This window comes from Populus euphratica, unplaced genomic scaffold (assembly GCF_000495115.2).
Source record: "Populus euphratica unplaced genomic scaffold, PopEup_1.0 scaffold29.1, whole genome shotgun sequence".
Taxonomy (NCBI): Eukaryota; Viridiplantae; Streptophyta; class Magnoliopsida; order Malpighiales; family Salicaceae; genus Populus; species Populus euphratica.
In genome coordinates, this window is record NW_011499888.1 from 575,098 (window position 1) to 588,549 (window position 13,452).

At 37.1% G+C, this 13,452-nt stretch overlaps 2 protein-coding genes across 4 annotated transcripts; both read left to right on the top strand.

Annotated features, from left to right (window-relative positions):
* Positions 1–1,064: 1,064 nt before the first annotated feature.
* Positions 1,065–9,049, top strand: LOC105130675 (uncharacterized). The gene is made up of 14 exons (XM_011033281.1): positions 1,065–1,752; positions 2,410–2,496; positions 2,785–2,888; positions 3,048–3,098; positions 3,770–3,941; positions 4,091–4,405; positions 4,999–5,202; positions 5,321–5,833; positions 5,975–6,184; positions 6,716–6,904; positions 7,139–7,308; positions 7,733–7,885; positions 8,015–8,096; positions 8,190–9,049. Exons 1-14 carry the CDS (start codon positions 1,225–1,227, stop codon positions 8,595–8,597), a joined length of 3,186 nt encoding a protein of 1,061 aa, XP_011031583.1. The 5' UTR covers positions 1,065–1,224; the 3' UTR covers positions 8,598–9,049.
* An 847-nt stretch (positions 9,050–9,896) lies between these two features.
* LOC105130674 (uncharacterized) lies at positions 9,897–13,087 on the top strand. Of its 3 annotated transcripts, XM_011033278.1 has the most exons (6): positions 9,897–9,966; positions 10,490–10,661; positions 11,146–12,022; positions 12,461–12,511; positions 12,548–12,630; positions 12,758–13,071. In XM_011033278.1, the coding sequence occupies exons 1-6, from the start codon at positions 9,912–9,914 to the stop codon at positions 12,864–12,866; spliced, it is 1,347 nt and encodes a 448-aa protein (XP_011031580.1). In that variant the 5' UTR covers positions 9,897–9,911; the 3' UTR covers positions 12,867–13,071. The 3 variants fall into 3 exon arrangements, with proteins under 3 accessions (XP_011031580.1, XP_011031579.1, XP_011031581.1); XM_011033277.1 differs by having other exon boundaries at positions 12,461–12,630; positions 12,758–13,087; XM_011033279.1 differs by having other exon boundaries at positions 9,929–9,962; positions 12,461–12,630; positions 12,758–13,087.
* Positions 13,088–13,452: the final 365 nt, after the last annotated feature.

Sequence of the window (13,452 nt, forward strand, 5' to 3'; positions counted from 1 at the left end):
AGCTACCTTCATTTTTTATTTTTTTATGCAGAGGAGTGACTATTGAATCTTGACTAAATATTAAATAATAAATGAAGATAGTGTCACGACTCGGGATTTCCGTTCGAGGAGGTCGAGGTAAAAATCCTCGGCACGGCCACAGGAGTGATTTTTGTCCATTACTAGATTCGATGAAGGGCCCATTGGGCTTATGTTCGCCTGCTTTTGTTTCAAATTTGACTCCGATGATGTTGAGATATTGATTTTGTAAGGGGGGTCGAGCACAAGTTGGCATTGTACGATGTTTCATCGATTAATACAAAATATTTTATGATATTTACTTATGAGGTTAGATTTACCACTATTGAGAGACTTATACTTCATTACTTTTATTTAAAATTTGAAATTGATAAACTAAAAATATTAAAAACATAAACCGCTGTACTTCCGGGCACCATAAATAGATAGCAGCCATGTTTTTTGTTAACAAGATGATCCGGCGCACCATATGATCTCTAAAAATAACAATATTTTACTTAATTAGTTATCACCTGCACTCGAAGTGGAGTTTATAATATAATCTAGAAAACACAATTAATCTGAAAAATAAACAAAAACGATCACTTTGCTAAAGTGACAAATTAATGTAATTATTATGAATAAACCTTTGAAATCCTTCATAACTAATCCTTTCAAAAAAAAAAAAAAAACAATTACATTAATTTGTCTATTTAGAAAATTAATTGTTTTATTTAATTTCATTAATTATTCTACATAGAAAATTGAAATAATTGATTATTTTTATTTGTATTTCATGACACAATCAAATATCATGACATATTAATTAATAATTAAAATTATAATTTATAGGATATTACAATAAAATCTCTCTTTATGCTACCCACAGTGGATTATCCATAATATCAGACATCAGCTTAATTTGTCCACGCAAGATGGCTAGATTAGGATTTTTTTTTTTTGGGCGTGGTACCTTGCGTTTGAAATACGGGTCCGAGAAAATACAAATAATAAAAACTAAACTGTTTATTTATATTTATAATCTCAGATTCACGTTGACAAAAACATACACTGCCAACGGCACACAACAGATAAATTGTTTTTTTAAAAAAACCAGACTCTCTTAGAGAAAATGCAACTCGACACGATCTTTCCTCGCTGAAAATTTTTTTCTCCTCACTTTCCCGAGAAAGAAAAAAGCAAGGGAAAAGGAAAATCCAATCCTTCATGATTCGAAACCACCATTCTCTACCCGAGCTCCCGGTACCTGCTACCAATGGAGGTTCCGACGGTGGCTCCGATCAAAGTTCCAACTGGATTCGAGACCGTTCCCTTTTCAAACGAAACCCTAACTACAACACTAACACTCCAGACAAATCAAGTAAATCACCTCTTGATCGGTCTGATCGCCGCAGCCGATGGCACCCCTATACAAACAGAAGCTACAACCGCAAGGGGTGGTTGCTCCCTTGCCTTCCATTTCGCGGCGTTTATTTATTCTACTGTTTGATTTTTTTCGCTGTTTTAGCTTTCGTTTTGGCGTCTATTTTGTTGCAGAGTTCGATTACCGGTATGGCTGTGTTTAGTAGAGGGTGGATTGATCACCGGAGATCGATCAAAGAAGATTTGAAATCAGGTGCTATGTTGAAATTCGTGCCCGTGTTAAAATCACGGTTGCCTTTGGAAGGTCACGGGCTCGATCATGTCAGATTGCTGGCTGATAGAGTTGGCCTCAGGCCTCCAAGACTCGCCGTTGTAAGTTTCCGAGTCTGTTTGAATTTATTTTTTGCTGTAGATGAGAAATGCTATTTTAGGAGAAAAATAATAGGAATAGATTGCAAGAATTAGACAATAGGATTAGCGCGAAGCCCATTGGTGCGTCCCGTTAATCTTTTGGCAATGCATGGGTCAATAACAAGGAAGAATAGTGATTGAATTGAAGTATGGAGATGGAGGAGGAAGAAAGGTCAATTATAAATGATTCGTGGAGAAGAATGAATGCTGTGTCACACATAATTTAAAGAAAGTTTAGCTCATAAGGGAAGTGAATGGAGGAAGTCAATTCAAGCAGCCAGCCCAACTAGTTCGGGACCGAGAAATCCTTTTAATGAAACAATTACAAGTTTATTGTTAGAATATATGCAGTTGAAGGTATGGAAGTAGTTTAGACTTTTTTTAAGAATTTATGAAGCAGGAGGAGCTTAGGTCATGCGCGGGTTGCATTGTTGTGCGTTGGTTTTCTTCTTTGTCCTTTTGTTAGACATGTGGACTAGATAAATACATTTTTCTGACGTGCACTTCTAGATAAAGTTCTGTTTTTTTTTCCCCAAAGACTTCATCTACGTGTTTTTGTGTACTGACCTTGTGCGAGTAGGTTTTATTTTAATGGTACTTTGTTCTGATGATATTCAGATCTTAGGAAACATGAAGAAGGGCCCACAGTCATTGATGTTGATTAGTGTGGTGATGAATCTGCGGAAACTTGGTTATGCACTTAAGGTGATTTGTTTTGGCTGTTCTTGTATAACTTCCCTGACATTTCTATGTGGATTTTGGCATTTCTTGCTGCTAGTACCAAATGCTTTGTTAGGCTATGCAACTGCATGTAAATGCCACACCATCTCTTTAACATGTTGATGTAGTTTGGCTCGTGGAGGGAGACTTAATACAAGTTTATGCGTCTCCCAGTTCAAAATAAGCATGGCATAAATGTTGATGTGGAGGCTGCATGTTCTACTTTGGTCTTCAACCAAATTGTTTATGCGCCTAACAATACCTATTTGACAGATATATGCAGTGGATAATGGTGTGACACGATCAGTGTGGGAGGAAATAGGAGGCCGGATTTCAATTTTAGGACCAGAGCAATATGACCATATTGATTGGTCCATGTACGTTTCTTTCTCTTAACATTGCAGCTTCACTTAAATTTGTTTTCTATTTATGGTTTTTGTTTTGGATAGTGATTATTACAGCTAGGAACTTTCTGTTTCTATTTGTTTTTTCAGCAAGTTAATTGGTATTGCTAATATACATATATTTTTCTACAGTTTTGAAGCTGTTATTGTTGATTCACTTGAAGCCAAAGGGGCAATTTCAAGGTGCTTGGGTTTGCTTACTTAATCCTTTTAGAAATCACTGAAGTTTATAATTTTGTTCTAGTGTGTCAGTGATTGTTCATTGTGCTGTGAATGCATGCATGTGGCCCTGCGGAACATTTTGCAAACAAAATATGCCTTTGTCATAGTGGAATGCATTTGCTACGCACATGACATTAGAGACACAATATAACATCTGTATAACAGATATGGGAGGAAATTAAATTTGAATTGACCAACAAGATTGTTTGTATTGTTTTATCATCTTCATGAAATTTCATAAACATGAGACCTTGCACTTATCTGCAAAATGCAGGAATTTAGATTGAAGTTTTAATCTAGATGTGGCTTTGTTCTTGGGTGTTGGAAACTTTAATATATGTACCGTGAATGGATTATAGTATTTTAGACATGAAGAGGAAGTTGAGTGTATTAGGAGCTCTCTTGGTCACTTTTGAAGTTATTTGTAAGTATATGATAAGAACTCTTTTGTGCAAACGTACTTGTGAATACAGAGGTGATTCTGTGGATAATAAAAGTGTTAGTTATATGGATAGAATTACCTAAAGTGCATGTTTAGAACTCTCTGTATCTGTATTTGCAAGTGTGAAGATCTGGATATCTGGTTGCCTTTGTTTGAGATGCTATGATCATTTACTTCTATATCTATGCAGCCTCACACAGGAGCCATTCCAGTCAATACCGCTTGTATGGATAATCCAAGAAGATACCCTTGCAAATCGTCTTCCATTGTATCAGGAAATGGGCTGGCAGCATTTGCTGTCTCATTGGAGAAGTATTTTTAACAGGGCTAATGTTGTTGTATTTCCAGACTTAACTTTGCCGGTAAAAATGCCACCTCTGTATGTAATTGCATCTCATTTCTTGCCAGTCATGTATAGAAAATCTTATGCTATTTCTTACAGCCCACTTCTAGCCAGCCGTGTATAGAAAATCTTATGTTGTTTTTCAATTTATATTCTTCTCTGTATCAGATGTTATATACTGTGCTTGACACTGGAAACTTCTTTGTGATTCCTGGATCACCAGTAGATGTGTGGTCTGCTGAAAGCTACAGTAAGACCCACTCTAAGCATCAGTTAAGGGTGGACCATGGATTCAGCAAAGATGATTTGGTGGTTCTAGTTGTTGGGAATTCTTTCTTCTATGATGAGCTATCATGGGATTATGCTGTGGCAGTGCACACCCTAGGACCTCTACTAGCCAAATTTGCAAGGACCAAAGATGCTGAAGGATCATTTAAATTAGTTTTCTTAGGCGGTAATTCCACTGATGATAATGCTTTACAGGTAGTCAACTTCTCATCGGTTGTAGCTTATTACTTCTGTTGTGATGTTATGTGTAGCTTCTTGTGTCCCTGCTACTTGATTTGGTGTTTTCATATATTAAGTGAAAACTTTTATAATGGTACCCTTTTGACTAAGCTAGTCTTCTATTGTCTATTTGATCACTTGACTGCATAGGAATGGGGTTAACTAGAAGAATGCCCAGGGAAATATATACATGAATTGACCTTGATATTTCATCAAGCTTTCTTTTTGTGTCTTATTTTAAACAATGCTATCAAAGTATTGTCAATGTATTTATTTTAATACTCAATGCAACTAAATTGATTTTCTTGTTCAATACTTCCTTTTTGTGGCCACTTATATTATGTGTGGTCACTACTTCAGAAGAGCCTTTTCTTCCCTAATAATTGGAACATACCAGTTGATAGTTCTTGCTGTTTAGTATCTTCTCAAAGGAGAGACTTTAGTTTCTTTTGGGAAGAAGCAACAGAGAGAGATGGGGTGATGTTTGTTTTTAAAATTTAATATCATGCTCTGTTCAATTTTATGCCTTGCTTAAGCTAGATTTTTTTTTTTTTGTTCTTTTCATGTAGGAAGTTGTTTCTGGTCTGGGACTTCATCATGGCTGTGTGTGGCATTATGGCCTGCATGGTGATGTCAACAGTGTGTTATTAATGGCAGATATTGTTCTTTATGGTTCTTCCCAAGATGAACAGGGTTTTCCCCCTTTACTTATCCGGGCCATGACCTTTGGAACCCCTGTCATCGCACCTGATATTCCTGTCTTGAAAAAATATGTGAGTGTATTCAAGTATTTGTAGACTTGATTCCTTCTTTGTTAATATATGTTTAGCACCTATCTCCATTTGTTTCTTCCTTTGAAGAGATTGACAAATAAATTTCTTAAAATAACAGGTTGATGATGGAGCCCATGGGATATTGTTCTCAAAATATAGCCCTGAAGCATTGACAAGGGCTCTCTCTCTTTTGATATCAAATGGAAAACTTTCTAAATTTGCTCAAACTCTTGCTTTCTCTGGAAGACTGCTTTCTAAGAACATCCTTGCATCAGAATGTATAATTGGTTATGCAAGGCTTTTGGAGAACTTGATTAGTTTTCCATCAGATACCTTGTTGCCTGGTCCTGTGTCTAACATTCAACGGAGGGAATGGGAATGGAACTTGCTCAGCAAGGAACTAGAACAGGAAATTGATGATTTGTTAAGCATGGCTGAGGGCGATTTTTCTTTCAGAGAAACCAGTGCTGTTTATTCTCTTGAGAAAGAATGGAGCAATCATGTTAATTCAACTAGCATCTTTGAGCGTGGAACTGAAATTCTAGTACCAGATATCCCAACAGAAGCAGATTGGGATGTTTTGAGTGAAATAGAAAGCTTTGAGGAATATGAGAGGGTGGAAACAGAGGAGGTATGCTATTCCTTTTGAGGGTCATGCCTCACACAACATCTACTTTCTAGTTGCTCCAGTTGTCTTGGGTTATTTTTTGGTCTTCATGTTGTGAAATTTTCTTCAAAAGACAGCTGAAATGGAGAATTATTTCCTATTTAGCTTCAAGAAAGAATGGATAAAAGTCATGGTTGGTGGGATGAGATTTATCGTGATGCTCGAAAATCTGAAAAGCTGAAGTTTGAAGCAAATGAAAGGGATGAAGGGGAGCTAGAAAGGACTGGCCAGCCAGTATGCATTTATGAGATATATGATGGAGCTGGGGCCTGGCCATTTTTGAATCATGGATCTTTATACCGTGGCTTAAGTCTTATAAGTTTCTTCCAGCCATATCTGGAACTTATATTTTTTTGTATTTATAAAGAAATTATATTTCCTCTTAGTACTTACCACATTTCTTTCTTTCTTTCCTTTTTTTTGGTTGCTTTCTAGGATATTTTCTTTCTTTTCTTATTCTTTTTTTTTTAGAAAAAAATTAATTGGCATGCACACACATGCCATTTTCTGGAGATAATAGTTAGGGCATTTGAGCTTTTTGCAACTGGTTTTGTTGCTTCCTGAAATGACAAATAATTACATATTGGTAACAGAACTGTATGTTGCATCTGCACTCTACCCATAATTTCTCTTTTGTTTATTGTCCTAACATTCAATTAATGGTTCTTTACTAAGATTTGAACTGTATATTGCTTTTTTTGGAGATGCTGTGATGTCCAAGCGTTTTATTCCAATATAAAGAAACCTTATAATTGGTGTTTGAATCTTTTAAGATATGCTCCTGTACGAGCAGTCATGCTTTAAGTAGTTTTGATTTCTTAATCATGCTACATTTATATCTCTTAGTCTACAAAAGCGCGGAGGTCAAGCTCTGATGATGTGGATGCAGTTGCCCGGCTTCCCCTCCTGAATGACAGTTACTATCAGAATATATTATGTGATATAGGAGGAATGTTTTCTATTGCAAACAGGGTGGATGACATTCACAAGAGACCTTGGATTGGGTTTCAATCATGGCATGCTGCTGGTAGTAAGGTATCTTTTATGCCAGTGATATTATAGTTTAAACTATCAAAATTGCAGGATCAGATACATCAAATTTAAGGTCATTATTTTTCCAAGTTGCAACCAGCTTCTTGGAAAAATTGCAGAATTTGATATTCGCGCAAACCAGTTAGCATAGCATATTTCTGGTGAAACTGGTGTTCTCTGTTTAAAATAATTTATTTTCAGAAGTGCAATTATTGACTGTTCCTTTTCTTGATTCAGGTTTCATTATCATTTAAAGCTGAACAAGTTCTAGAAGAAAAGGTGCAAGAAGAAAATAAAGATGTAATGTACTACTGGGCTCGCCTAGATATGGATGGTGGAGTTACAGGAAGCAACGATGAACTCACTTTCTGGTCCATGTGTGACATCTTAAATGGAGGACGCTGCAGGTATCTTTGCTTCAAGTAGGGGGGCTTCATGGTCAGGTCATTTTGGGCTATGTTTAAAAATGTCAGATTGTCCATCTATCCCGTGGTGTCTGTGGGTCCCTTACACATACCTTACAAGTTTTGTTATTCTTTTATTGTTTTCATTCTTCTATCTTCACCTGAACAAATCTGTTATTTTTTAGCCAAATAAATGGGAAAACTGTTTTTGGATGCCTCTTGCATTTGCTCTTATACTACTGCTGAAATCACTTGTGGAAAAGGCTGGTTTGACCATCTTCAGTTTAGCTTTAAACAGGGCCAAATGGGTAAAGGCTAATCGTACATGCCTTATTGTAATTGCACTCTGTAGATTGTTATTACACAGATGTGAGCATTTGCTTTTTCAAAGCCAGAATTTTAACTTCTGGCTTTTGAATGCATGCAGAATTGCTTTTGAAGATGCCTTCCGCGATATGTATGGCTTGCCATCGAATCTTGAAGCTCTTCCTCCGATGCCAGAAGATGGAGGTCACTGGTCTGCCCTGCATAGTTGGGTCATGCCAACCCCTTCCTTTCTGGAGTTCATTATGTTTTCAAGGTAATTTATGAAGGATGCTATTTTACACCCAAGCCAGTTCCCTGTTACATATATGAAATGTTATGTCCGAGGCATTCTTGGTAGTTGCAAGTCCATCAATAGTTGATGTTTTGTAAAACCAAATTGCAGAATGTTTGTTGATTCTCTTGATGCTCTGCAATCCAACTCAAGCCAAATGACCAAGTGTCTGTTGAGTTCCTCAGAGCTACAGGTAAGATACATAGATACTAGACTGCCTGCTTCATATGTCTAGGAGAGATTATAGTACTACCATTCATGAATATATTTATCTAATGGTATGCAGGAAAAGCATTGTTATTGTCGAATATTGGAAGTCCTTGTTAATGTTTGGGCTTATCATAGTGCGCAAAGGATGGTTTACATAGATCCACACACTGGTTCTGTAGAAGAGCAGCACCCTGTTGAGCAAAGAAAGGGAATAATGTGGGAAAAGTACTTTAAGCTTATGGTGTTGAAGAGCATGGACGAAGATCTTGCTGAGGCTGCAGATGATGGAGATCATCCAAGGGAGAGGTGGCTATGGCCACTAACAGGAGAAGTGCATTGGCAAGGGATTTATGAAAGGGAGAGGGAAGAAAAATATAGAGTAAAAATGGACAAGAAGCGGAAAACAAAAGAGAAACTATTTGAAAGATTGAAGTCTGGATACAAACAGAAACCACTTAGGAAATATAGGAAGTTGAGATTCTGAAACCCTAAGGGCCAATTCTGACCACGGAATGTGCTTGACTCCCAAGTCCTAATATGGCTGCTGAATATATTCTTCTCAACTTCAGAGACGGACAGGGATCTTGCGGAGAAGATGAGAAGCTTCATTTTTTTTTTCTTTTCTAACAGCTTCAGCACAGATTTTGCTCGTCTTTTCATTTTCTCCAAACACACACTCATGGGGTGAAGGGGAGAAGAAAACTGGCTTCCCTTTTGACTTCAGCTCACAACTCGGGGCATGTTTGCTCGAAACTCCGACTGGCCCCGACCATACCAGGATTTTGAGCAGTACTACGCATGGGTTGAAATTCTTTTTAACCATTCAAATTACTTATAGTTGAGGGACTGAACCACATAATTCGTTTATCATTGTATATTCTTTTGGTAATGTAGATGCAATTTTGTTACAAAGAAAGACTAGCTTGTTTTGTTTCCTTTTCTGACTTTCATTTTCGCTGCTTCGGAGGAACTGCAGAAGACCAAATCGTTGCTTGTACTGAAACTAACCTTCGCTTTGCTAGAGAGGAACTGCGTCAAATTTTTGGAATCGTTCTTGCCATATGAAGCGTTTGTTCGCAGCTTGGTTGAATAAGAAAACGATTAGATAATTTGTCTTTTAATACACTTAACTTATATTTCCTATTGATTTGAGATTCCTTTCGCATATGTGACTTTTGCAACTTTTAACTTGTACTCGTAAAAAAGTTTTTAAAAATGTTGAATCAATTTGTACTTAAAAAAAAAAAACTACTACATATTTTAATCAAAATCGTACTTCAATTAGAAGCTCAAGTTTTTAACTTAAGAGCATCTTTCTTCTTGTGAAAAAATTACATAAAATCTATTTTTATGAAACATACTTTTAATTTAACGTATTTTTATCATAATTTATTTATAAAAACAACTCTTAAATTATGATTGAAAACAAAAGATTACTTTCTAAAAATCATACCGGAGCATATCTTCAAAAACTCCGGTTTATGGACCATTTGCCACCTTATACCTCCTTTCTCTGCTTTTTTTTTTTTGAATTTGAACCTGAACCTACAGTCCATGTCAAAGCAGAAGTCTCTTAGTAAAATCCGACGGTACTAATTGCGCCAATCGGGCCGGTTGCTCCCATGTTCTCTCATGGCCCTTCTGTAAATCTATAATTTTTTTTTTTCGCGAATACGGACCCGACCCAGTTCAGAAAATTATTTCATTATCACCCTGAAAAACGAGAAAATTACAAATACCTCCCGCCCTCACCTGGGACCAATGGTCGGACCTGTTAATGATATTTTTTAGGGTTTAAATGACTCCAAAACCCAAACCTGTCTGTCTGTCTCTCCCGCTATCGGAAATAGTAGGTAACCCCACTCTATCTTTCCCTCTCAAACACTCCATATCTTTCTTCTATACTTCAATTCTGTTAATTATTTCTTTATTTTTATTCTCCCTTCTAATGTAAATGTACTAGCTTATGCAACCACGTACTTGTTTGATTTTTGTTTGTGGGTCATTTTGAGTTACACATGATTGATCTTTTTTAAAAAAATGGGGTTTGTTTGGTAGTGAGAAATATGGTTAGATGTTGGAGAATTACCTTTTTCCTGTTTGGTTTCTGAGAAAAATCAAGGAAATTGAGCAAAACTAGAGTGCAAAATTGTTGAATTTTTAGTATTTGGGCATTGAAAAATAACTGGAACTGATGATGCATTCTCAAGTTCCTAGTTTGATGTTCTAACGCGACACCGGATTGCAACTTTGTATATGATAGGATGGGGTCATGGCTGTCTGATTATTTAATACGTTTTGTCTATGAAAATTTATGTCTTTGCTGTGAAATTATTTGTCCTTTTGATACTCTGAATTTGGCTGTGTATCATGTAGGTTTTGTATGCCAAGGGTGGCGGGTTTTTTTTCTCATCATGCATGCTGTAAAGGGTGGCTGGGTTGGCCAAACATTTGCTTTAGCCAAGTGCAATGATTCTGGAGGGAAGAAGTCTCGGATTCGGAGGTCGAAGGAGGAGAGGAAGGGAATGGTGGAGTCCTTTATAAAGACGTAATTTAATGGTTCCCCTTCAATGAAGCGTAATTGTTTTATCCTTTTGGTCTGAAGATGATTACTAAAATTATTGGAATCATTAGTTTGCCCTATCTGTTCCCAATGAATGCTATGAAACTGCTTCTCTTGGATGTTGTTCGCTAATACTGAAAGATCGAGTGCTTGCTGAGATGCACATGCACTCACATGCTCATTGGCACAGACGGATGCACTGAATAAGTAATCCCAGAGGCGGCAGTCTATGACATTGTAGATTGGCTATTTCTTGTTTTTCCTGGAAGTTTGATTTATTGTTGCTAATAGGTTCATATAGTATTTTCCAAACCAAATGATAGCGATTAGCTTCTTGATAACACAATGATGACCCGGTCTAAATAGAAAATTGTTGTTTATATTAACCTTTTACTTGTTATCTTTCTTTTTTTAATTCTCATTGCAAAGTAGACTTGGGCATCTATTCATTTGGAAGACCTGCTTTCAGATACCAGAATTTAAACAATGGGCATTTTCCATCTCTTAATCTCACACACAAGGAAGTTGGTGGGTCGTTTTATACTGTACGGGAGATTGTTCGGGAGATAATCCAAGAAAATAGAGTGCTGGGTCCTGGTAAGTTGTCGCCGGAAGAGCAGCATAATGTTCAGTTTGTGGAGCAGTACCCGTTGGGTACAATTTCCACAGAACCTCAAGCTTCTCTATCCACATCTCCAACTGGAAGTCCTGTACCAGATCAGCATGATGAGGGCTCAAGTGAAGAGCATTTAATTTCTGAGCTACAGGTTGAACCTGAACAGCAGGGATTCGATAATGGGAGTCATGTAATTGTTAAGAATGAAGAAGCCGATAAACCAGAAGTTGTAGAGGTTCAAGAAACTGAACCTCTGGAAATAGAGAAAAGAATGGAAGAAGTGGCAGCATCTGATTCCAAATTAACTCAAATGGCAGATGTAATGGTAGAGACATTTCCATTGCCGCCTGTTACCAAGCCAGCTGGAAACTTGAATGGAAATTGCAGTAATGTCAGGGAGAAGAATGGGACTTGTGAAGAGAAAAATGTTGAAAATGTGCTCTTGGAACCAGAACATGACCCAGGAAATGGCATTTCTTTGCCTGACAGAATAACTTCCTTGACTGATAGCAGTTTGGCAGATGATAAAGAAGTGGATAAGTCAGCAGTTCAATTGTTGGAACAAAGCTCTGATATGGTGCGTGAACAAGCAGTGGAAAACTTTGCAGATCTGGCAATGGCAAGTTCGCATGCATCTGTCACCAAAGGAAGCATTTTGGAGGATGCTGAGGCTGACATGGATGTGAAGTTGAAGTCACCACATGATAACAAGACAATTGCTGAAACCAAGGTGAGTATTTTTCAATACCACTTATAATTATGTGACAACTTTCTGCTGGAGGTGTGCACTGCTGAAAACATAAACCACTAGCCCGCCTTCTTTTATTTTATTTCCCTTCCGTTCCTTTCTGGGTTTTCTTTTTCAAGATTCTCGCAACTTGCATGGTGTGGTCGGCTGCTAAAAGGCATTTATGATCTAGCAATCTGCAACTTCTTTGCGATTATTTCTTCCCTTCCAGTGCATTAATTTAATTCATGTTCTTGGTTTAATGCAAGGTGGAGTGTGTGTGTGTATAAAGCTAATTCCCTTAATATGCAAGATGATATTTGTACTTGGAGGAATGCACTGTACACAGATAGGGTAGCAACTATAAGCACAATAATTTGCCAATCGAAAATGTGGGGGAGAAGTTGAGCATGAAGCTATTAATGGCTCTTTTTTTTTCAGGTTGCTAGTGCCCAAAATGCCATGCAAACCAAATCTTTGGATGGCAATCACGTCACTGTCAGTATCTGTCCGTCAATAGCCAAAGAAATTGAGATAAAAGATAAAGCTGCAGTTCTACATAGTCGTGCCTCTCAGAAAGGAAACAGTCCAACACTAAATAGAATTAATCTGTAAGTATAAGTCATGACCATACCTTGAAACCCATTGCTTTGATTTGCCATCCGCTCTACGTTATTCACTGGAGTATTTCTAGATGTTGGTGTATTGATTTTTCTTTTGCTTTGTTTCCATGAGCAGTGAATCGTGGGAAGCGGCATCCAAGAATCAAACAAAACCAGAAACTAACCCGCTTTGGGCCATTTTTAAATCGTTCTTGGCTGCCTTTGTGAAATTTTGGTCAGAATGAATCCTTTAGTAGCGTAGTTATATTCTGTCTGCAGTTTCTGCAGGGTGGATTTATACTTTACCTGTCACGCCAGTGCATCAAGTTTTCCTGTCTATATCAAGAGTGATTGTCACTGCTTGTTTTCTTCCCCTTCATTTTTTTTTTCCCTTCACCCCCTTCACTAGACCATTATGATCATAAAAGCTTATTGCAATGGTTGGCATCCCACTTAAGGGTTACTTGAAGAAATGTGGTGGTTGAAATTTCGTTGGTAAAATAGCGGCAACACCCAGTAACCTCTGAGAGAAACCGTGTCATCTTTATGGTAGGTTGATATGGAGTGATATAAGATTCGTGTTAGTATCCCGAGACAGAAAAGAAGAGATAAGGATGAAGGGGATATGTTCGGTAGAGAGGACATTTTTTTTTTTTTTTTTTCTCTTGATTTTTTAAGTTCGACTAATGAAATTTATGTTAAAAAATCAATCTTATTTAGAAAAGATAAGGGAACAGAGAGTTTTTGTTTTTGTTTAAATAACCAAACATAAACATATTTCTGCTTTCTATATATTTCTCACAATTTTAGAAATGAACGATATCTTACTAT

Coding starts and splice junctions, on each gene's coding strand:
- LOC105130675 (XM_011033281.1), top strand. CDS start 1,225: ATGATTCGAAACCACCATTCTCTACCCGAGCTCCCGGTACCTGCTACC. Junction 1,753..2,409: donor GGCCTCCAAGACTCGCCGTT/GTAAGTTTCCGA, acceptor GATGATATTCAG/ATCTTAGGAAACATGAAGAA. Junction 6,905..7,138: donor GGCATGCTGCTGGTAGTAAG/GTATCTTTTATG, acceptor TTCTTGATTCAG/GTTTCATTATCATTTAAAGC.
- LOC105130674 (XM_011033277.1), top strand. CDS start 9,912: ATGACTCCAAAACCCAAACCTGTCTGTCTGTCTCTCCCGCTATCGGAA. Junction 9,967..10,489: donor CCCGCTATCGGAAATAGTAG/GTAACCCCACTC, acceptor TGTATCATGTAG/GTTTTGTATGCCAAGGGTGG. Junction 12,023..12,460: donor AGACAATTGCTGAAACCAAG/GTGAGTATTTTT, acceptor TTTTTTTTTCAG/GTTGCTAGTGCCCAAAATGC.